This window comes from Pristis pectinata, chromosome 4, assembly GCF_009764475.1.
Source record: "Pristis pectinata isolate sPriPec2 chromosome 4, sPriPec2.1.pri, whole genome shotgun sequence".
Classification (NCBI taxonomy): Eukaryota; Metazoa; Chordata; class Chondrichthyes; order Rhinopristiformes; family Pristidae; genus Pristis; species Pristis pectinata.
Window position 1 is genome coordinate 89,463,770 of NC_067408.1, and position 24,123 is coordinate 89,487,892.

Consider the following 24,123-nt stretch of genomic DNA (forward strand, 5'->3'; position numbering starts at 1 on the left):
TGATTGATAAAGCCTGAAATTATGTATGCCTTTTTAACATGCTTTCTCAACCTGCCCTGCCACTTTCAATGATTTGTACGCACATACCCCCAGGTCCCTCTGCTTCTGCATTCCTTTCAGAATAGTATCTTTTTTTCTATACTATCTGCCCTTATTCTTCCTACCAAATTTAATCACGTTCACCCGCGTTTCATTAGCTGCTAACAGTGACTACACTAAACTCCCTCTGGATTTTTTTTAAATTCGAGGTCCGAGTTGCTAAATTGAGCACAATCGTTCGTTGCTTTACATGCCAAGAGTAAAAGTTTAAGTGCAAAGTGTGGCAACGCTCACATTTGTTTTAAACGCCTTTGTGTACTTTGCTGTAATTAGGAAAGGCAATCAGACTACCTTTTGCAGTCAATTAAATATGCTTTACAATACTAAAACGCACCAATGAATCGGTGCAAGTTCGTGCCAGCAACTTGATGGTAAAACCGGGTAGGTTTAGTGTTCGAATGGCTTGCACTGAGGTGAAAGAGATATTAAATTCTGAGGGCGGCCACAACCAGGAGCTCGCTTGATAGTCATACCTTCTGCTCCGATTCACGTCGCTGTCAGATGACGTTCGGCTACACCTCCTCAACTCTTCCTTGCGATTTGTCGTTTGGTAACAAGCCGGCAGTTGGGGGGGGGGGGGGGGGTCCTTGAGCCGGGTTCAATGACTGGGTTGCAGAGTTGTGTGCGGGCAATCTCTTTGCTTGTTCAAGTGTTGGCAGCTTGCACGGTGCATGTTTGCCTGACAGGCGGGCGCCTTGATGGAGCGTTCTTGCAGGAGTTGCCGATTGGCTGAATGGAACGCCGGCCCGGGACCGGGGGTGGGGGTGAGCGCGCCGGCCGGCCCGGGACCGGGGGTGGGGGTGAGCGCGCCCGCCGGCCCGGGACCGGGGGTGGGAGTGAGCGCGCCCGCCGGCCCGAGGCTGACGGACAGCAGCGGCAGGGTGAAGAGCATAGCCTTGCGGCGCGCCCGCGGCAGCTGGCTCTACCCCACTGCCCTCCTCTGCATCTGCGGCTTCTTTTCCAACGTGCGGCCCTTCGAGCCTTTCTTCACCCCGTACCTGCTGGGACCGGACAAAAACCTGACGGAGCAACAGGTGAGTGAGAGGGGAGGCGCGCCCGGTCGCTGTGTGGTGTCCAGCCGCCCAGCGATGCTGTGCATCACTGTTCTTTGGTTACTGTTGGGTTGCATCGTTATTCGTCCTCATTGAACTTGGGGGGTTCTCTTGAGTCCTGGGTTCAGAGCTGCACTCGCCAAACGCGTGTGATGATGAATTATGCGGGTCATCGTGAGTCCAGGGGTTTGCTGTAACCGTTGAGGATGCATGTTTAGATACTATGGTGTGATGCCTTGTTAAGGCCACGAAGGACCTTCCCTGCACTATCCAAGGTCGCGCTGATGGATTAGCTCCATCAAGGTCATAAGTGTGAGACATGAACAAGACAAACTGTTACGCCACTTTAAACGTCCCGGGAACATCCCGCGCCCACGTTCAAGTTCTCCCGTGCATCGTGAAAATAACTGAGGAGAAAAAGTCAGAGCAGATTCGACAAAATGATGCGAATTATGTAAACTGAACTAAAGCCAAAATACCGCAGATGTTACAATACTGAAATGCAGAAAATGATGGCGATATTTAGCAATGTAGACAGCCCCAACAAGATATTTTCAGTATGTTGTTCTTTGCATTCCTTACACTGGAATTAGAATGGGCTCTACCACTTTTTCCTTTGCCGGCGACAAATCCCGTAATGTCAGCAGTTATCGCCAAATCCATTTATTCTTGAGAAGGTGGCAGTGAGTTGCATCCTTGAAAAGCCGCAGGCTGAGTGACACCTGGGCGCTAATGTTGGTTACAAAATGGTCTCGCCTTGCTGAGAAATGCCCAGTGTCTTTGAAGGGCCTTTACAGAGGATCAGTGGTGTCTGAGCAGGAAAGGACATCAAGGTTCTTCCACTAATCAGTTTGAAGAATCCTCACTCACTGTTGGTCTAAAGCGTAGAAATAATAACTTAGATAAGTGATATAATTAAATAAAGATTTGGAGTAATAAAGATTTGGATAATCGCGGGATTAAGGGGGAGAGATAAAACAGAAAAAGTAAACATCTCGATCTCCAAATTATTTATTTTTCTTGAAGGAATGAAACTCTATAGTTAAAATATTTTTGAAGTATGATAAATAACCAAAATACTTTTTTAAAAAAAAACTTGCATGTTTTAAATGAACTATCCCTAACTTTTTTCCATTTTTTTGAATGCAATCAATTTAGTAACTGCCCCAAAATTTACTTACGTCAATTTTCAGGGCTATCTCTCTCTGGAGAATGAAAAGGTTACCCTAAAGAGTTAAGAGGGTATCTTTGGCAGTATAGGAATTTATGTACTTTCAAGTTAACTGCAGATATACCCACTTAAGAAAACAATGTTGGATTTTCATTTCCTCGATGTTAATCGTGCCACATAATCTGTCCCCTTATTTGTTTAAGATCTTTCCTTTGTCCAAAAACTTAAGCCCCTATATTTTTATGGGTGAATTTGGGAGGCAGCGAACTTCTCCATATTTCCCCTCCTTGGGGCACACATTATTTGGTTTTGGATTAATAATTCCATATGTTTTAAAAGATGACATGCAACTTTGAAATTTAATTATTTTACATTATTTAAAGCTTTTACTTTTATGTACTTAATTTTGAAGAATGTGACTTCTTGTTCAAAAGCTACTATGAGGAGTTGGATAGTGGAAATTAAAAATTGAAAACAAATGCTGTAATATAGGAAAGTTGCTTGGATTTGATTTTGCTGCTTTCAAATTATTTAAAGCTTGTAGAACTGAAAGACACTTTTTGTTTGTCTCGCTGGTCAATAAAACAGATTTATTGAGATCAGCTGTTTGAGGTGCATTCAAATGAATGGGGCATGGTATGTTGCCCAAGGACTGTACTTGTGTAATCTTGTATAATGAGGAAAACATAATGACCCAAGGAGGCAGTGCCAACTCGTTAGTAGAACTATTCCTATAATCTCACAACCTAGCTCCTCCCCCATGACTCGGTATATTTTTCTTTCTGTGACCCACTTATTTAAATGAATCTTCACCATTGCCCCAAGGAAGAGTACAACAGGCATCAGTTGTAAAGTTCCATTGAGTAGATCACAACCCATTTGATATACTAGCCAGTATTTTCCTTTTACAGAAATGTTCTTCTAATTGTTGCAAGGCAGCATGTAGCCCATTCCTGGTCACAGAAAGAAAAAGCGCACCATCATGGGGGAGGAACTAGGTAGTGAGATTATAGGACTAGCTCTACTAAAGAATTGGCACAGACATGATGGACATGCTGCCTCCCTGTGCCTTTGTTTCTCAGATGCAGGTGGAACATACTTTCACAATGCTGTAGAAAATTTAACATATGCGATTTAGCTTTCCTTCCCAATAAACCAAATTTGTCCTTTTTGTTTGAAATATTTAATGGTCACTTTGGGGAAAAAAGGTTTCAATTCAGGTTTGCAGGGCTGATTACAGAAATGATTGTGTAATGTCAGAGTGGGAAATTGGTAACAATCACGGCAAAATAGTCATTTTCTTACCCTTTAATCTTACAATGAACTACTTTGTGATGAAGTGCTATTCATTCTAAGAGACCACTTCACACACAATAGTACATCACAGACTTTGTAGTTGAAGGTTTGAGTCTGATTCGTGCTGAATTTTCGACCTCTTCTCCAGATTCATGAAATATCCTAAATGAAGGTGTCCTTCCTTTGAGACTGAGTTGCTCTGGGGCTTCAGTTGTTTCTGAAAAACTCTGGGCTCAACTTTGAGGTTAATATTGATGGAATCTCGAGAGCAAATCAGCCACGATAATGAAGGGAAAACAATTATTGCCATACAAGAGTACATGTGAACATCAAGGCCAATAGACCCGAAATAAAGTGCCATGCTTAACCCTTGAGTATGCAAAGCAAAATATTGCGGATGGAATTAAACAGGAAGCGTTGGAACTGCCCAAAAAGTAAGGCAGAATTTGTGGAGAGAGAAACAGTTAACACATCAGGTCGGTTATCTTGCATTAGAACTGTTCCTGTTCTGTGCCAATCCTTCTGCTGCTAGCTAGTCACCCAGGACAGTACTCTAGGTTCTATGTTTAGTTTAATCTCTTGCAGGAAGGAGCAGATGAGGAGGAATTGCCCTGCTTCTTTTGCTCTTGATTGGCACTCATGACCCTCACTTGGCAACTGTGTAGGACTTGGATAAATCTAGATTTTAGATGTGACTCCTTTTGTAGTAGTTGGCCTGATTTCTCTCTGTCTGTGCTCATAGAAGTGAGACCCTGATGTTTGTAGGTTTCTGTGGGACTATTACAGCATGAGTTAGCACCTGTAAGGAAGGTAGAAGGACAGAATAATCATTACTTTCACAACTGTGCTTTTTCCTCAGAATAACTTGGATTCAGAAGAAAATAAAATGCTGACTAGCTTTAATCTTTTAGGCTTCTCATCGGTTAACATTTGATTTAGGGTATACTATCTTATATTTTGAAAATAATTTAAGTTTCTAATAACAAAAGCATAACTTTGAATTGGGAAATCAGTAATTGAAAGTTATAAATTGATCTTTTGATTTAATTCTCTTGGACTTTTTTGTTTCCAAATAGGTGAAGCAGGTTTTTCCAGTGTGGACTTACTCCTACCTGGTTCTTTTGTTTCCCATCTTCCTTGCAACTGACTACCTTCGCTACAAGCCTGTCATCATAATACAATGTGCAGCTTTGGTCGTGACCTTGTTCATGCTATTGTATGCCCAAGGACTGCTGGCAATGCAGTTTGTGGAATTATTCTATGGGATGACGACTGCATCAGAGGTGGCTTATTACTCCTATATCTACACAGTAGTGGACTTCAACAAGTACCAGAAAGTAACTGGATATTGTCGATGTGCCACATTGGTTGGGTACACAGTGGGATCTATTGCTGGACAGATACTGGTCTCATTTACTGAGGTATCGCTCTTCCACCTCAACGTCATTTCCTTAGTTTGTGCAGCAGTTGCCTTTTTTACATCGACACTTCTTCCAATGCCACAGAAAAGCATGTTCTTTCACAGAGTGGTAAGAGACTGTAATGCTAAAGAAATCAAAGTTGAAGGTACAATATCATCTTCAAAAGGACTTGAATCATCACCACTAAACTGTGACAATGGTGATGTTGAACATTTGGTTGTTCGCCATCTTTTAGAACCAATGGATACCGCCTTGTACACCCATAAAATTACGGTAATGTGTCACATTCTTTTATTTATATTATTTCTTGCACTCTTGCAGCTGAAATCAGAAGCAGTGCATTTTTTTTGGGTTGTGCATCTTGTGTGAATTTGCTCTCCCTTGAACCAATCAAAATAGTTGCTTCCACGAGCAAATCTATTTCAATAAATCTAAACCTATTCTTGGATGCTAAGTCGTGTAGGATTTAAGTATCCAGAGTAAGTAAGAATACCTTTTACTCATCTAAAGTTTTTGGCACTGTGTATTCCAAGAGACCTTTTTACTTTGCTTTTCTGTGTTGACTACATTATATTTAAAACTGTAAAGAGCAGATTTCACCAACTTCATTGTAATTCCCAGGGCTTGAATGCTGGTGAGAGAGCTGTGGCACACAGAGCGATATTCCACCTTTTTAGGAAGTTGAACTTCTTGCTAAATATGTGTTTTTGAGCTAAAGATTGAGTTTGTGCTGCCTCAAGAATATTGTCACCCACATTGGGAATGGAGGGCTTTAGTTACAAGGAGCGATCAGATAGGCTGCAGTTGTTCTCACTGGAGCATAGGAGGCTGAAGGGTGACCTTGTAGAGGCTTTTAAGATTGTGGGGGACATGGATAGACAATCTTTTTCCAAGAGTAGGGGAGTCTAAAACTAGAGGACGTAGGTTTAAGGTGAGAAGGAACATATTTAAAGGAGATCTGAGGGGCAGGTTTTTCACACAGAATGTGGGTATATGTGGGGAAAATGGGATTGGCATACATGGCATCTCAGTCAGCATGGATGAGTCAGGCCGAAGGGCCTGTTTCTGTGCTGTATGACTTTGACTTTTAATACCATGATGTCAGTGTTGGTTTGTCACAGTTTTGATGAAAAAATGGCTGCATTGTACACTCTCTACAAAAATACATGATGTTGTTCCTGACTCAAAATGTTAAGTATAGTGCTTACAGTTATTTGACAGGTAAAGATCTGAGAATAATATATTTTCATTTTTTTTTCAGAATAAAAAGCCATTCAAACGTATTTGCATTGTCCTTGCATTGCTATGGAAGACTTTAATGCAGTGCTATTCTTCTGGGCCACTGCTCTGCTGGTCAGTATGGTGGGCATTGTCTACCTGTGGCTATTTTCAAATATTGAACTATGTTCAAATATTATGGGAGAAAATTTATCCTTCGCAGAATTCCCAGATTTACAATGGGATGGTGGAAGCTGCATCTGCACTGTTGGGTATGTTCATGTGTCTTTTAATTCAATGAGCCATTTGAGTTTGTTCTCTGCACAAATTCCTGCAAGCCATTGATACTTGTGTTCACTTCCTTGTTGATCCAATTTTTGAAAAAGGTGGATAATGCAGGAAAAACTGTAGTTCCTCTTTAGAAGAGAAATTTCATCTAAAATAGGCATCTCTATGGTTTGTACCGCAAAAGAAAACTAAAAGTGAATCAGCAAAAGGGACAGAAAGGACAAAGGTATAAAGAGAAACATTAAATTAGTTTATTATTCCAACAGGTAATGAAGGGATGGTAGAGGAACAATGAGTAATGTGCCTTGCTTTTTAAGATGGAAGTTCGGTAGGAATGAAAAGGTTCAAGGTAGATATTGCATGGATTAGATAGGAAAAATTTGGTAGAACATTGACCTAAAAGCTGTTGAACCCTGTTGGCATTCAGTTTGCTACACATTGGAAAGGTGACATCTTACTGAAGGTGGAACAAAGAGACAAGAACGATCGGCTGGTCTAACCAGCCAGTATCATTCAAACAGTGCAAATTCCAAACAGCATCTATTGCTGCCATGTATTTCTATGGCTCCTCTGGTTGGATTACCTCACTTTGGTGGATGCAGTGACCTGAGGAACTAATGAAGAATGTTGTGTCCTAATTAAAAACTATGAAAAAGAGCAAATGAATGCTGATAGATTCAATATAAAATAAAGCGGAAGTACTGGAAAGGCTGAGAGTTCTTAAACTGAATTAGCAAGATTGGATAGGGTAAAGCACTTTGTGTATGTAGACTTTTAAAACATTTTGATACGTGCCATGTTATAAGCTTGTCAGCAAAATAACCCATGGAATTAAAGGGACAGTAATAGAATGGATACAAGATTAGTTGATGGATGGGAAACGGTAAGAGGAATGACTACCTTTCAGGCTGGGAGAGGTATGCTGTGGAGTCCCCCAAGTTTCATGCTGCTCTTCTCCACCATTCCTTCTCCTCTGCATTACTGTCTTGGACTTGGATGTACTGGGTATCATTTCCGTTGTATGCAAATATTATAAGCTTCCAAGTTTAGTAAATAGTGAGGAGGGTAACGATAGACTTCAAAAGGCTGGTAAAATGGGTGAATATGTGGCAGATGAAAATTTGATACTGGAGTGCCATGTGTTCACATCAGGAAGAAACTTGTGCTTATCTTGCATCATAATCTATGATTCACTGCCTGAAAGAATGATGGAAGTAGATTTGATTGCCACTTTCAGAAGGGAACTAGAAACACACAAAGCAGAATTTAAAAATAAATTGGAAACTATGGAGAAAGAGACAGAAAATGGAACTAACTGGATTGCTCACATAGGGAGCCAGCAAATTGTTCAACTGGTTAATAGGTTGCCTTTCACACTGTAACAATTCTTAGAACAAAGCATCACCCACGTTCAAACAGATAAACCAGTTGTACCAGCAATTGGACAATCATGGACCAGCCAGCCTAATGTTTGTAATAGAACAATACAGGCCCTTCGGCCCACCATGTTGTGCCGACCTTCAAACCACACCTAAGACTATCTAACCTCTTCCTCCCACATATCCCTCTATTTTAAATTCCTCCATATGCTTATCTAACAATCTCTTGAACTTGACCAACGTATCAGCCTCCACCACCACCCCAGGCAGCACATTCCATGCACCAACCACTCTCTGGGTGAAAAACCTCCCTCTGACATCTCCCTTGAACTTCCCACCCAATACCTTAAAGCCATGTCCTCTTGTTTTGAGCATTGGTGCCCTGGGAAAGAGGTATTGACTGTCCACTCTATCTATTAATATGGTTAATCTTCTGTTGTTTTTATTCACAGAGGACTGTTTGCAATTTGGGGAGGAATTAGACTCGTTGGTAGATTAAGATTAAGATGAAAACTTAATTTGTAGAAAAGCAAGTTGTAGAATATTCAATGGAGGAAGAAGTGAAATGTATAGCGATTTTAAAAATTGAAGTGTTCTTTGTGGTGGGTGGGAGGGGCAGGGGGGAGGAGGTGTTCATGTACTCAAAATTTTTACAAATGGATAGGAACAGCAGCTCATTTATGTAGGTAGCATAAATGCTGGGCGCACTGAACAATATTATCAAAAAAAAGATCTGGAGCCACGTGGGATGTCAGAGCAGTGAAGGGTGGTCAGAGGACGCTTTAATTGTGCATCTTAAAGGAGAGAAAGAGATATGGAGAAGTGTTTAAGAATGCAATTTTCAGAGATCATGGGCTTGGCAACAAAGCCTAGCCATCAATGTTGGAGAAATTAGATGGCTAAGGTGAAATTAGAATACCAATATTAATTGAAGAGATGAGACCACTAAGTGATTTGAAAACATGGGTGCAAATTTTAAAATTTAAAGCATTGCTGAACAGGATTGGTCAGCAGGCACAGCAGAGATGGTTGAAAAAGACTTAATGCAAGTTGAATGTAACCAGTGCATGCCTTGTTCTACCCTTTGTGACAAAGGAAAACCTGCCAGGAATGCACTGAGAATGTCAAATCTAGAGAGAACAATAGCATGACTGAGGGTTTCAGCAGCAGATGAAATGAGGCAGAGTGTGATTAGGTAATCTTAGTGATGATGTGGATTTGTGATTTAACACTTGCTGTGAGGTGAAAAGTAACAGGAAGGATGGATGAATTTCAACCAGGGAGAAGAATGAATCAATAGCTGAGGTATTGAATATGGGTAAAGGAATAAAAAGGCTTCACTTCATCCAATATTTAGTTTGTGGAAATTTTTGTTCATCTAGTGACCCATGTTGAATAATCAGCCTGTCAATATAGACACAATGATGGTGAAATAGAGCTGCATATTGTCAATAAAAGTCTGGAAAATAAAGCTTTTGTATAGACAAGCAATTGAAGTTAAAGATAATTCCTTTCTTTTTCAATCTTTTTACTAGTTTTCAAATTAATACAGATTAATATATCAATGTTTATACATGTTCTCCTGATCTCTTTGTATTACAATCATGACATGGATAATTATAAAGAACAATAAAGTATAAAAAAAAATCTGTAGATCCAACGATCTGTTAGTGAATGAATATAATATAAAAGAAAAAGATTTATTATAAAATATAAAAGAAAGAAAAAAATCCCCAAAACAATAAGAAAAATTATAAACAATATATCAAACCAAACTAAGCTAAAGAAAAAAAAATTTAAAAAAAAACAGAAATAAAAACTGGACTAAAATTTCTCAATAGGAACAGCAATATTATGTCATCAGCTCCGTTCCTCTAAATTGAAAGGTTATTATAAGGGGATCTATATCATGTGAAAATATTGAATATATGGACTCCAAACTTCCTCAAATTTAAGTAAAGGATCAACAGTACCACTCCTAATATTTTCCAAGTTTAAACATGATATAGTTTGGGAGAACCATTGAAAAGTAGTAGGGGGTATTGGATCCGTCCATTTAAGCAAAATGGATCATTTGGCCATTAATGTAACAAAGGCAATCATATGGTTAGCGGAGGCAGATAGATGGCCAGATTCTATCCTTGGTAAACCAAAAATTGCAGTGATAGGATGAGGTTGTAAAGATAATTCCTATTTGTCCCAAATAACAGTGTAAAATGGGAAGAGAAATCATTGGAGATGATTCATTGGTCACATCCGGATAGATAAGACTGGAGTCGGGCAAATGTGGCCCTGATCAGCTGGGCAGTGGTGTAGAGACATTGGAGGAGGAGGGATTCAGCTGTGAGGGGTGGGGGAAAGTATATTAGGAGGAAATTATTATCACATCAAATGTAATTAGTGACTCTGATGAGAGCCATTTTGGTACAGTGGAAGACCAAATACCTGGTTGGAGGAATTCAAACAATGAAAGAGAGATTGCTGATTTTCTTTCTTTGACCCTAAATATAGGCTGCTTCCTCTGGTTCAAAATGACCTTTTATCACAGATTGCAATACACAGAATTCCTGTATTGAATTTATTTATTTTCATTCTTCTCATTGCCCCCACAATATTCTTTTTGAGGCCCTTTTATCTGAACGCAGTGGATTGTATTTGATTTTAAAGAAAAACAAAATTAAACAGTGCTGTTAGTTAAAACAGATGTTCTCTTTACTTATATGTACAGTGCCTTGTGGAAATCTGATCAGTTTTGACTAAATCTATTATCATGAGTAAAATACTGGCTTCATAATCCCAAGTCTTGCCTTTCTGAATGACAAGATGCTGGTACAACTGTCTTATTGCAGTCTGTGTCATTTATTTTGAGAATTCTGGTATATATGCTCATATTTTCCCCCCACAAATTCAATACATATACAGTTCCAATACTTTATTTTTTAACTAACTAAAGATATGAAGCATTTATATCCTTTCTAACCCTTTCTCTCTTGTTTTGGTCAAAATGTAGGTGCAGTAGGAGCATTTATCGTGGGTTATGTAAAAATATCATGGTCCATGTGGAGTGAGGTTGCACTTCTCACCTTTTCCTTTGTTATTGTTGTTGTCCTGTATGTGATGGACACTGTCCGAAACATCTGGGTGTGCTACAGCTGTTACGTAGCTTTCAGAATTATTTACATGATGCTTATAACCATTGCAACGTGAGTGGAACTTTTTGTTCAGAAGTGTAATTAAATCTAACTTTAATTTTGGGGTGGGGGTGAGACATTCAAAAGTAATTACCTCTCTTTATTTTCAAAGGTACAAAATTGCTGCAAATCTAAGTGTGGAACTATATGCTTTGGTGTTTGGTGTAAACACTTTTGTTGCCTTAGTCCTTCAGACTGTCTTGACTCTGACTGTAGTGGAATCCAACCTGCTGAACTTAAACATATTTGGACAGGTAAGTATTTAATTTGGTACTGCTATAAAATTATCACTGTATTTTAACTAGAGGGGAAGAGGACAGCTGAAGTTCAATATTCATTGGTAAATCACTAATGTGCCCAAAGCAGTCATTTGATCTGTCCTTTTTAAAAACAATGGGAATAGTCTTTATAATTATCCCTATCATCTTTTGACTGAGATTTACTATTATAGTTCAAACACCTGAAGGCATTTTCTTCTTGAACATTAAGAAGATGGGACACCTGCAATAAGCAGATACCACACAGAATGACAGTGAACATTTTGTTCTTCATGCCTTTGCCTGTCATTTGAAAGAGAACTTTGGTTAGTTTCACACCCTTGTTCTTTTCTGCAAATGCTGCCCTTCAATTATTTGTCCAGTCCACTTTCAAGGATGGCTGTTGAATCCACTTCCACCACCATTTCACGCCACCTTGATCATTGTAATTGTGTAATTTGTTTTTCCTCATGTCACCAATTATGTTTAAGCATGAGCTTCAGTTGCTGACCCCACTGCTACTGGAAACAATTTCTCTTTATTCTTAATTACTCTATCTAAACCCTTCATGACTTTGAACATCTTTGTCAAGCCCCTGATGAGGCTCTGGTTCCTCCAGTCTCACCCTGAAACAGTAATCCCACAGCTGATTTCCTAATAATGTTAACATTTCCCTTTTTAGTCTCGTGGGTTTCATGATCCAACTTAATTGCATGCAGTACTCAAGAAGTTAGTTTTTGCCATTTTAAATTGAATATATTGACTAGAAGCTCTTGTCAGCAAGTATAATTTTTATTGATTATAGTATACAAAATTTTCTGTGCACCCTTTTTAAAGTGAGGCTGTAGTTTGAGGTACCTTCTATAATTGTTTCTTAGGCTGTGGGGTAGCCTTCAGCTTTGGCAGCAGAGGAAAATGCTGATATCTTTATTGCCATTTATGGCTGCTTGTGTGATTTTTTTTTTTCTTTTCTGTGACTGATTTGATGCTGCCAATATTCTGGCTCTATTGCTGAAAGATCTCTCTTTTTGCACTTCCTCCTTATTCCCCTTCCATTCAATAGGAACAACCAGGGAAACTCTGTCTTTCCCTTTCATCAGTAACAGCTAGATCATGGCTCACTGTTTTAGTGAGTCAGTGAAGGGCACAATGTTTCTACTGGTCTGATAAAACAAATTCAAGATTAAATGTGAGGCATTGCTAGTTAAATATCTTAGTGCTCTGTAAAATATCCCCTGCAGTATTAATATATGCTAAAACATAGGATGGTAGAATTCTGGCTACTCATTAATAAGGGATACTATATAGTATTTTCTTTATTTGAAATTTATTTTCCATTAAGACTAAATGAGTTGTTTATTGAATGTGATGTTTCTTTTTCCAGTTTCTGGCTTACACCATTTACTTCGCAGCGATTGCAATACTCTTTCTGATCTTTGGTGTATACCGCATTATAAAGAAACCCAGAGAAGGGGTACGAGTAGATGAAAACAGCTCTGATTCCTCGGACTGCAGGGATGAAGTGTCATCCAAGCTGACTTGGGAGCAGAAATAACACTTGCAATGTTATCTTCAGTTATCCACACTACAAATTTCAGTGCTGTAGATGATTAGTGGTGACATAAGAACATAAGAAATAGGAGCAGGAGTAGGCCATCTGGCCTGTTGAGCCTGCTCTGCCATTCAATAATACCATGGCTGATCTGGCCGTGGACTCGGATCCACCCACCTGCCTTTTCCCCATAACCCTTAATTCCCCTACTATGCAATAATCTGTGTCTTAATGAGGTAGCTTCTTCTGCTTCCCTGGGCAGAGATTCACTACTCTCTGGGAAAAGCAGTTCCTCCTCATCTCCATAATAAATTTACTCCCCCCAATCTTGAGGCTATCTCCCCTAGTTCTAGTCTCACTATCAGTGGAAACAACTTTCCTGCCTCTCTTATCTATTCCTTTCATAATTTTATACGTTTCTACAAGAACCCCTCTCATTCTTCTGAATTCCAGCAAATATCATCCCAGATGACTCACTCTCCTCATAGGCTAACCCCCTCATCTCTGGAATCAACCTGGTGAACCTCCTCTGCACCGCCTCCAAAACCAGTATATCCTTCAAGTAAGGAGACCAGAACTGCATGCAGTACTCCAAGGTGCAGCCTCACCAGTACCCTGTACAGTTGCAGCATACCCTCCCTGCTCTTAAATTCAATCCCTCTAGCAATGAAGGGCAACATTCCATTTGCCGCCTTGATAACCTGTTGTACCTGCAAACCAACCCTTCGCAATTAATGCACAAGAACTCTCAAGTCCCTCTGCACAACAGTATGCTGCAGTCTTTCACCATCAAAATAATAATCTGATCTATTTTTCCTTCCAAAGTGGATGACCTCACATTTGCCAACATTGAACTCCATCTGCCAGGCCCTTGCCCACTCACTTAACCTATCTATATCTCTTCAGACTCTCTGCATCCTCTGAACAATTTCCTTTTCCATTTAATTTAGTGTCATCACCAACCTGGATACTCTACAGTCAGTCCCCTCTTCCAAATTATTAATGTATATCATGAACGGTTGTGGGCCCAGCACAGACCCCTGCAGCATTTCACTCTCCACTGGTTGCTAACCAGAGAAACACCCATTTATCCCATCTCTCTGCCTTCTATTGGTTAACCAATCATCTATCCATGCTAATAATTACCCCCAACATGTATCCTTATCTTATGGATGTGTTTTGTGGCACCTTGTCAAACACCACCTTGAAATCCAAGTATACAACATCAACCTCTTCCCCTCTATCCACTGCGCTTGTTATTTCCTCAAAGAACTCCAGTAAGTTAGTCAAACAGGAAATGCCTTTCCTGAATCAATGCTGTGTCTGCCTGATGCAACCACTTATCCAGATATCCTGCTATTTCTTCCTTTAATGATAGTTTCAAGCAATTTTCCGACTATAGACATTAAGCTAACTGGCCTACAGTTACCTGCCTTTTGCCTACATCCTTTTTTAAACAATGGTGTGACATTCACTGTCTTCCAATCTGCTGGGACCTGCCCAGAGACCAGAGAATTTTGTAAATTCACAAACGGATCTACTATAACTTTTGCCATTTCTTTCAGTACCCTAGGATGCACCCCATCAGGACCAGGGGACTTGTCTACCTTTAGGCCCACTAGTTTGCTCATCACTATCTCTTTAGTGATTGTATTGAGGTCCTCACCTTCCATCACATTAATAACATCTATTTGGCATGTTAGATGTATTCAATGCCTCGGCCATTTCCACATTACCCAATATTAATTCCTCCATCTTCCAAAGGACCTACGTTCACTTTAGCCACCCTTTTCTGCTTTATATAATTATCAAAACTTCCAATATCCATTTTATATTTTGTGCTAGTTTACTTTCATAATTTATCTTCTCTTATTGCTTGCTTAGTGGTTCTTGGAAAGAGTGATCAGTGCTTTAAAGTTTTCCCAATCTTCCAGTTTCCAGATTCTCTTGGCAACTTTGTATGCATGAGCTTTTAGTTTGATGCCTTCATGTATTTCCTTAGTTATTCAAGGCTGGCTCTCTCCACCCTTGCTTTTAATTAGAATATACTTTTGTTGAGCACTGTGAAAAATCTTTGAAAGTCCTACACTGTTCCTCAACTGTCCCACCACAAACTGTGTTCCCAGTTTACACTAGCCAACTTCTCCCTCATCCTGTTGTAGTCTCCCTTGTTTATGCATAATACACTGGTTTTAGATCAAACTATTGCACCCTCCATTTGCATGAGAAATTCAATCATACTGTGATCACTCTTTCGAACAGGATCCCTAACCACAAGATCGTTAATTTTGCCTGTCTCATTGCACAGGACCAGATCTAAGATGGTATGTAGCTTGTAGGTTCACTAACATGCTGTTCAAGAAAGCTATCACTGATGCATTCTATGAAGCCCTCCTCAAGACTGCCTTGACCAACTTGATTCACCCAATCTGTGTGGAAGTTAAAGTCTGCCATGACAACTGCCGTTCCATTCTTACATGCACCAGATATTTCTTGGTTTATTGCCTGAGCAACTGTAATGTTATTATTCAGTGGCCTATAGACAACTCCCACCAGTGATTTTTTTTTTCCTTTACTGTTCCTAATCTCTACCCAGATGGACTCAATATTCTGCTCCTTGGATCTTGTATCGTCTCACTATCACTCTGATCTCATCCTTAGTTAAGAGCGCTACCCCACCTCCCTTGCCTTCGTGTGTATTCTTCCAATTTACCTGGATACCCTTGGATATTTAATTCCCAATCATCTCCACCCTGCAAGCATGCTTCTGTAATGGCCACTAAATCACACCCCTTTGTACTGATTTGTGCTGCAAGTTCACTGACCTTGTTTCAAATACTAGGGGCATTCAGATAAAGTGCCCTTTTGTCCTTTTTAGAATATAGTAACCTTTTGTGTCCTTTGCATTTGACTTCTCTGCACTCCTCTCTTACTTTTCTCTTTTCTAACTTTTGCTTTGGTCTCTGTATTGCTTCCCTCAATCTTTCTGCATGGATTCCTATCCCTCTGTAATATTAGTTTAAACCCTCCCCAACAGCACTAGCAAACAATCCCCTTGGGACATTGATCCCAGTCCTGCCCAGGTGTAGACCATCTGGCTTGTACGGGTCCTACCTTCCTCCAGAACTGGTTCTGATGCCCCAGGAATCTGAAACCCTCCCTCCTGCACCACTGCTCAAGCCACGTATTCATCCCAACTATGCTACTCTTCCTACTCTGACTAGCACTAGCTAGAGTGCTAGTTAGATTATTTCTTCACTTCTGCAGTGTCATTAAACAGGAATTTCCTTGAAGCTACTCTTGCTCCTTAATCACAACTTCAGCAAAGTGCTGCACTTTGGTGTTTATGCAAAGGATGGGATTTTGAAATGGTTAGGTTTTCTGCAAATCTGCAGGTTTAGGGATCTCGGCACCCTCTTCTAAAGCATGTTCAAAGTCTGAGTGATGGTGTATATCACCTGTTGACATTAATCAGATTGTCTCAGCCCCTCCATTAATTTTGAACTCTCTCCAGTTATATATGTTCATACCTTCCAGCCTTTACTTGCTCGACTTGATATGAGTTAAGAATATCTGTTAGCTAGTAATACTCGTGCATTTCACAAATCATATACATCATTTGCAAGTAAATTGTTGCACTCTTTTCAATTACATGAATGAGTAAATTTATATCAGCTATTGGTACACTGAGTTCCAGTGCACTTGTATGAGGGTTGGAGGAAGGGGTTTGGGGGTGGGGAGAGATTAAAAAAATAACTGAAGCTTGTATTTTGATCTGTAGCAAAATGTTCATTTTGGCTACTCATCTCTTTGTGATTGATTACCGATAAACCTCAGCATCTTAATTGGATACAGACTTTTTTAAAAACATGCCAGTTATGGAGAAATAACCTTTGAACTATTTTATAATATAGTATAATATATTTACTGATTTATAATGGAAATGTAGTGGAATTGAAAGGAATATTCAATTACATTTGCATTTTAAGCAGCTATTCATGTAATACCTGTAGTCTTTTTAATGCTGCCACAACCTGCCTAGCTCTAGGTTCTTTCTACTGAAGCCTTATAAAAAGAAATAGTTTGAAAAGCAGGGGAATGGGATTAATTGGACAGGTTTGTCAAAGAAAACGGAACAAGCACAGGGGAGGAGTGATCGCCTCCATAATTCCATTGATTTAGAGCCATGGATGGTATTGTAGACCGGAGAAGTAGAATTTGAGTGAATAGAACTAGTCATTGAGAAGCAAATTAAGAATTTATTTCTGTTAATATTTATCTTTGTTAGTGCTTCAGTAAGTGCAACGAAATATTCGGTCCTGATTCAGCAGCAAGTATTACTTGCAAACAAAGGAGGCACTGTACATGTGTTAAAGGTTATAGAAACTACTTTATTAGAAGTATGTAATGACTACTCATTAACCATTTCAATAAAATAGAGAAGGAAAAGAAAAACTTATCAATTAATCTGAAGCAGCCTCTTCTGTAGCCTTCTCTCTGCCTTGTCAGTCTGTCCCTTAGGCTGGGGTTGTGACCGGTTAGCTCTCACCCAGCCCAAGGTGAGATTCCCATAACCACTGTACCTGCACCAAGGGCCCCTAATGCTGGTCTGGGTTTCCACTTGTAACTGAGTGTTCAGCGCCCATGTCCAGCGGAGCGTTAACCCTTTGTTTCTCCCTTGTCTTCCTTGGGTCCCCCTGGTGGAGAGGCTTCATCATTCTAACTGCCTGAGGACCCTGACCAGGCCCCGATGCAAGAGGTTGAGGAGCACTGGGCCACGCCAAATCGGTCCCTGTGATCCTGTTGTCAATCATTCTCTCCACCTCAGTCCAAGGCATGGATTGTTCTTCCATGGGAGGGGCACTAGGCTCAACTTTCTTACTGGCACAGTGATATTTCCATAAGGCATACATTGTTCCCGTGGGAATACCATCAACCTTTGCCTTTTCCACTCTTGCCAAAAGGGCCAGAAACTTTTTTTGCGGGTTAACCGGGGGCTACCGACTACCTCATCCTTGCTGCCTCCTGTACCTCCTCTTGACTGCAGATCTGACTTTCACCCTCCCATCATTGATCTGCCACAGTCCTTCTATCCTTGGTTTGCAAGTACCTCTTGAGGCTGACTCAGGGAAGAACAAGGAATGAATTAAAATATTTTGTTAGTCAGTCTGTACCAGCTTGTCCAGGGTATTTTTAAAAAGTGCTATCATGGTTTATAATTGACTTGATATAATGATGTATCAAGTATTATTCTGGTATGTGTAACGGATATATGCTTTGTAATGAAGCAACTAGGTCAACTGAAATGGTCATTGTCTCCCAATGTAGATGTTACAAATTTTCTATGAGATTTTAAATGTAATTTCAATACTTTTTAGTGCCAGTGCACAATTAGTATCAGACCTAATCTTTCCTTGGTTTGAAGCAAATTCAAAGGATTCACCCTGCCATTGTATGCTTCTTTCCCACATTGATTCCAGTAGCCTCAGCCTCGAGCAGAGTTTTATTTTTAACTTTGGACTGGCTGTGGTAGAGGGATTTGGAAAGAGGAGGAGAAAAACAATTGAATTTGTGTATTTTTAATTGTTGTTTATCTTGCATCTAGGTCAGATTAATACATTTAAGTATTTATCTATATTGCTCTCTGGCAATGCCTTCCTATATCCTCCCAATTCCACTTCCTCCTGTGTCTGCTCCTGGGAACATCTCAAATGTTTTGTCATTGGTCTTCTTTCCAACATAACATTTATTTGCACAACCATATTCTGTCCTCCGCCTTTAATGCCTTGGCCCCATAAGACTATTTCCCCTCCCCTCACGTCTACCACCCTTTGCCTGCCAGACCCTTGTCCCCATTCACTTAAGAGATACAAAGTTGGAGAGACTTGGCAGCAACTGGTTTGGCCACGTTACTAGATTTGATAAGACTACATAAAGCCATTTTGAATTCCATTTGCATTTGCCAAACTGCTCATTGCTTCAGGATCATCTGGGAATATGAAGGCTTTTCTCCATTGCAAGCTGCCTCAAAATCTATGCCCCAGCTTCCTTCTCCCTCCCCCTCCATCTTCAATAAATGGGAGGAACTTATGAGATTCTTTGTTACTGTGTTTGAGACCATTCTAACAGCTGTCCCCGATGGTTTTTATCAAGACCCTCCTTGCCTCGGCACACGTCACTAAGTTTCACAGAATTCTTTTAGCACCAAACTGGGGTTTTTCTCCAGCTTCTATCACCTAAAATGCCCTTGCTGTGCTTACCTTGTCAAGGAAACCCACTATCTGGTCCCCTTTATCCCCTTGACTCTTTTTTTCCTCCTCCACCTAATCATTTTCTGTCTTCCCCTCAACCTTTCCTCTCCTCACCCCAGCCCATCTTTCAATGTAGGCTGATAATGTTGATCTACATCATTACTTAAACCACATATTGGCAACTTTTGCCCTTGCTTCAGTTCATGCTGCTGAAACTCTCCTCACACTAAGCCTTTACTTTCAATGCACTGCTGGCCAGCTTCCCTCTTCTTTTACTTCCTTACACTTAAGGTCATTTTAAAAAAAAAAACAGTGCAAGTTGCATCACAGGCTGAAAAGTCCGGTCACACAACATCCCCATGTTTCCAGACCTTTATTTGCTCCCAATTAGGTAGAGTTTTAAAATTCTCACCTTTCTTTTCAGTTCCCTCCATGGCCTCTCCTACCCTAACTCTGTATTCTCCAGCTTTAAAGTTTCTCAGATACCCAGATGCCTCCAATTCTGTTCTCTTACTCATCCCCAGATTTAATTGGTCCATCATTGGTGCCTGTGCCTTTACCTGCCAAAGCCCTAATCTCTGATTTTTGATTTCTAAACTGCTCCACTTCTCTACCCATTTTCTCCTCCAAGACGTTCCTCTTTGACTGAGCTTTGATCATCTACTCTAATATCTCCATCTGATTCAGTTTTAAATTTTGCTTGGTCCTGTGAAGTGCTTTCTGGTGTTTTATTCAGTTTAAGGTCTTATGTAAATTTTGTTGCATTTTGAGCAGATATTGGAAATCTGAGTTGTAATCTAAAGGAACAATTTCCCTCAGTGCTTCTCTTAATAAAAATTAATCTTGTACTTGTTGTGACTTTGAGCCACATGGAGACTGGAGCTGTAAATGTAAAAGGTCTTTATTCAGCATGTCAAGCAGATATTTGGGAAGAACCTTCCTTGAAGATTCAATGGAGAATATCACTCTCAAAAGTATATTGAGATCTTGTACTCTTCTTTGTCAATTTTTTTTATTAATTTCAAATAAGAAGTACAAAATGCATGAAAAAGGAAAAAAAAGAAAATGTTACAAAATAGATTATATTGAGTCACACAGATCACAATGCTTCATATTGATAAACAAAAAATATCAATTGATATTGATAAGTTGGAATAATTTTATTGTAAAAATAATCTAACCCCACTACCAAAACCAAAGCTGTTTAGTAACATCCTAAAGACATAGTAGTATTGTCCAATATCTGTACATTTAGCACCAAATCAGTGGTTTTGAAAGTAGTTCAAAAAAAGGTCCCCATAATATTTGAAAGTTCAGAATAGATCCAAAAATAGAGCAATGGATCTTCTCTAAATTTAGATATGACATAACATCCTGTAACCATTGAGCATGAGTAGGGGGAATAGTTTCCTTCCATTTAAGCAATACAGCCCTCTTACAGAGATCTTGTACTCTTTAAGCACAAAGATAACAGCAGGTGATTAAATGTTGTTTCAATAGTTATAATTACATGGCTTATGTCAACAATTTGGGTGCACACAAGTAGCTTTGTAGAATTATATATTTACAATGGAAGCCCATCTCAACTGATGAGACACCTTTTGAATATTCATACATCTGTGGATGGTCTAAAGGGTTCTGAGCATAAAACCTCAGACACTCCAAAAATGTAGTTCTTCTATCAAAGTATAGAGGGATGGCTCCCTAGATACAAACAAGTATACCTTAACTATGACAGAACAAGTATGTCTTAACTATGAGTTAAGTTGCAGAAATTTAACTATACTTTTTAAGTGACAGGGTTCCCACTTGATCTCTTCCCTGATCTCACCCTGGGAGTTTCAATGTGGCCCGATTTAACAGGAACACTCATCTGTTGTTTTGCCCTGTGCAAATTATAATGGTGCAAAACCAGAAAGTCCCATGGCTGGTTTCAAAGTCCTTAAAGTATGAATGGATGTTATATAATTTAATTAAGTATCTATGTGCAAGTGTCAATAGAAAAAAATGTCAGTTTCCAAAGTACATCTCTTAAGTGATCTCCTGCTGTAAGTTGGTAACCTGTGATCAAACAGACAATGATGTCTATTTGATTATTGCTTGTAAGTTGCAAGTGAATTTTTTTTTTGGAAAACCTGGTTCTCATTTGTATTAATGGCTGCTGTCCACAATTCTTGATGTCTAACAGTTCTTAACAAAATTCACATCATTCTCAATAATGGAAGCATAACACTAGACATAAACTGAACAGTTAACTAATATATTGTAATGGTACATACCTTATTGTTTTGTCACTTCTCTGCTAGGTTTGTCAAGGTAAATGAAGTAATAGATTTCTTGATTAGTATTGAATATTGTATTAACATCAGGAAAAATATTTTTAGTATTTGAAGTTCTCATGTTAAATCTAATAGGTTTTGGACAACTATCTGAATTTACATTTTAATTGCATTAGTACTGAGGTATTAGAGGTATGCGCAACATTCAGGTGAGAATAAGTGAATGAAATTGATTAGTACAGTGAGACAATTTTTTCATGGTGGTACCCTCAAATATTGATAATAACCTGCATTAGCGCACTATTCATTGTGAATTTTGAATTCAAGTGTTATATTGGGACTAAGAAGTGTGGACAGTGTTTCAAACTTGAGTATTTTCCTGCATATAGTATGATTTATGTTGTTGCAAGATTAATGTGTTGTGGAAAAAAGCTTAAGTCCAGGGGAATGTTAAGTTTTTCATCAAAATTCAGGCAGTAACACAGATGCACTAAGTTATAGAGAAGAAGGCTCTCTTAAAACTTGTTTTGCAATAACGAGAATACTTTTGTATGGGTAGTAGATTCCCATAGTTGTTTTATGATTTAAGGCCATTGTTTGTCCCAGAGGGGAAAATGCAAGGAGTGGTGAAATGCTGCACCTTCCTTTTCTTAAACTTCGATTAACATTCAATTTTGTATGAATCAAATCAAGCAATAGGAACATGCATTCGATGGAAAGGCACTGAGGTGTGTATATGGATGTAGAGGCCAAAAGGTTCCAATAAATTAGGATTTAAGCAGGTAATTCAATTCACTTTAAATTTAAAAGCATATTAGAACTTCACATATTATGAACAAGGTGCAGGGAAGTATCTTTATTACATTTATGAACTCATTTCAAAGTAATTTTATTAATTGTTTTGCTCTAAATTTATTTTGAATGTGGTTTGCTTTTGCCGATCTAATGTAACTTATTTTTATTACGCACAACATGTGTCTTGTATATTTTTGAATAAAATGTATTACTGAACGTTATAATTGCACTGAGACTTTATCTGTATGCCTGTATCTGCGATTGTACTAACATGCATTCAATGGCTCAGTTAGAAACTATTTAAATTGGGTTTGTATTTCTTTTTTTGATAGAAATGCACTTTGACCTTATAATATCTGTGATGTAAATATTAAAATGAGTCATCAAAAATTGTGCATTATGTTTTATTTAAGGCAAATGTGGATTTACTTTTCTTTGGGAAAGTAATGGTGCCTAAAGGTTCATCTAATTCTGAGTAGGTAGTGTCACGAACCAGCAACAAAAGAATTATTCCACCATAGAGAAAGAATTACTGTCGCTTGTTTTAGCCTTGCAACATTTCATTGTATATGTTTGCACCGCTCAGAAACCATTGACTGTGTATACAGATCATAACCCATTGGTGTTTCTGAGCCGAGTCAAAAACAAGAACAGAAGGCTGTTAAACTGGAGTTTAATTCTGCAAGAGTTTGATCTCATGATAACTCACATTAAAGGCAAAGATAATGTGATTGCTGATTGTCTTTCCTGATGTTATATGGGAAGCATGTATCTGTACTAATCTGATATTCTGTAGTTGTGTAGCATGATAATTATTAACATTACTAACTGTATGCGCGGTTAAAATTTTTCTTGGGAAAAATTCTTTTTAGGTGGGAGGTGTTACGGACTCGGTGAAAGTCCCTTTAAGATGGTGTGTGTGGCGTGCTTACGTCAACAGAAGATAAAGGACATAATGATTTTGTTGAAGAGGTCAGTCGAAGGGAGGGAGAGAGAGAGAGAGAGAAGGGAGAGAGACACCAGCCTGCTAGTTTCTCTATCGATGGATGAGAAACAATAACTGTGTCTGCCACTGAAATCCATGTATGGAAATTGGAAGTAATCCAGTGGAGTTCACTTTGTTGTTGACCTGTAGAAGGAAACAGGTATTTGTGTGTGGACGACCACTATTCGGATGCTTTTCGGGGTGAGGAAGTCACTACCGAGTAAACACTGAAGTGTCGTTTGGGTTCCATCGTGGAATATCTGGACTTCGTAATTACTCTCTCTATGTTTCTCTACATCTACGTCTTATCTTCAGACAACGGTGGTTGTTGAAGAAGCCCTTGCTCATGTTTCACCTTATGGCTTGCAGAACTGAACTTTAAGAACCATTCCTGAACTTGGAGTTTGGGACTTTGCCACACACACACACACACACACACACACACACACACACACACACACACACACACGAAGAGTTTAGTTTTTGGGGTTAATGTTCAAGGTTTAACATTTTTGAATTCTAACATACTAACATTTTTACTTTTATTTTACGTATTATCATAAGTAGTGATTAATAAAATAGTTTTTAACACCGAATCATGACTCGGTGTGTTTCTTTTGTTGCTGGTTTGTAACAGTATTTTAATGCAAAATTTCCTTTTTTTAAAAAAAAAATGCAGTTGTCAATTGAAGTAAAATGTACAAATTCCGTCTGTGCTTTTTAACTGATTTGAATGGGGGAGTTGGTGGTTAAGGGATTTATAGGGATAAAATAAAAATGTACACCGCACTCTCAAAATAGACACTATATTCCAAGCTCTGACATGGGAAGTGATTGCCAGGTGCGCAGAGAAAAAGATTCAAAGATGTGCTCAAACCACTTAGTTCTG

At 39.1% G+C, this 24,123-nt stretch overlaps 1 protein-coding gene across 2 annotated transcripts; it reads left to right on the forward strand.

Moving 5' to 3' along the window:
- The first annotated feature begins 691 nt into the window (after positions 1-691).
- On the forward strand, positions 692-23,714 carry LOC127569335 (thiamine transporter 1-like). 2 transcript variants are annotated; one of them, XM_052013879.1, is made up of 6 exons: positions 692-1,133; positions 4,695-5,312; positions 6,301-6,529; positions 10,935-11,127; positions 11,228-11,369; positions 23,122-23,714. In XM_052013879.1, the coding sequence occupies exons 1-6, from the start codon at positions 798-800 to the stop codon at positions 23,194-23,196; spliced, it is 1,593 nt and encodes a 530-aa protein (XP_051869839.1). In that variant the 5' UTR covers positions 692-797; the 3' UTR covers positions 23,197-23,714. The 2 variants fall into 2 exon arrangements, with proteins under 2 accessions (XP_051869839.1, XP_051869838.1); XM_052013878.1 differs by lacking the exon at positions 23,122-23,714 and adding an exon at positions 12,757-16,259.
- The last annotated feature ends 409 nt before the right edge of the window (positions 23,715-24,123 follow it).

Coding starts and splice junctions, on each gene's coding strand:
- LOC127569335 (XM_052013878.1), top strand. CDS start 798: ATGGAGCGTTCTTGCAGGAGTTGCCGATTGGCTGAATGGAACGCCGGC. Junction 1,134..4,694: donor AAAACCTGACGGAGCAACAG/GTGAGTGAGAGG, acceptor GTTTCCAAATAG/GTGAAGCAGGTTTTTCCAGT. Junction 11,128..11,227: donor ATGCTTATAACCATTGCAAC/GTGAGTGGAACT, acceptor TTATTTTCAAAG/GTACAAAATTGCTGCAAATC.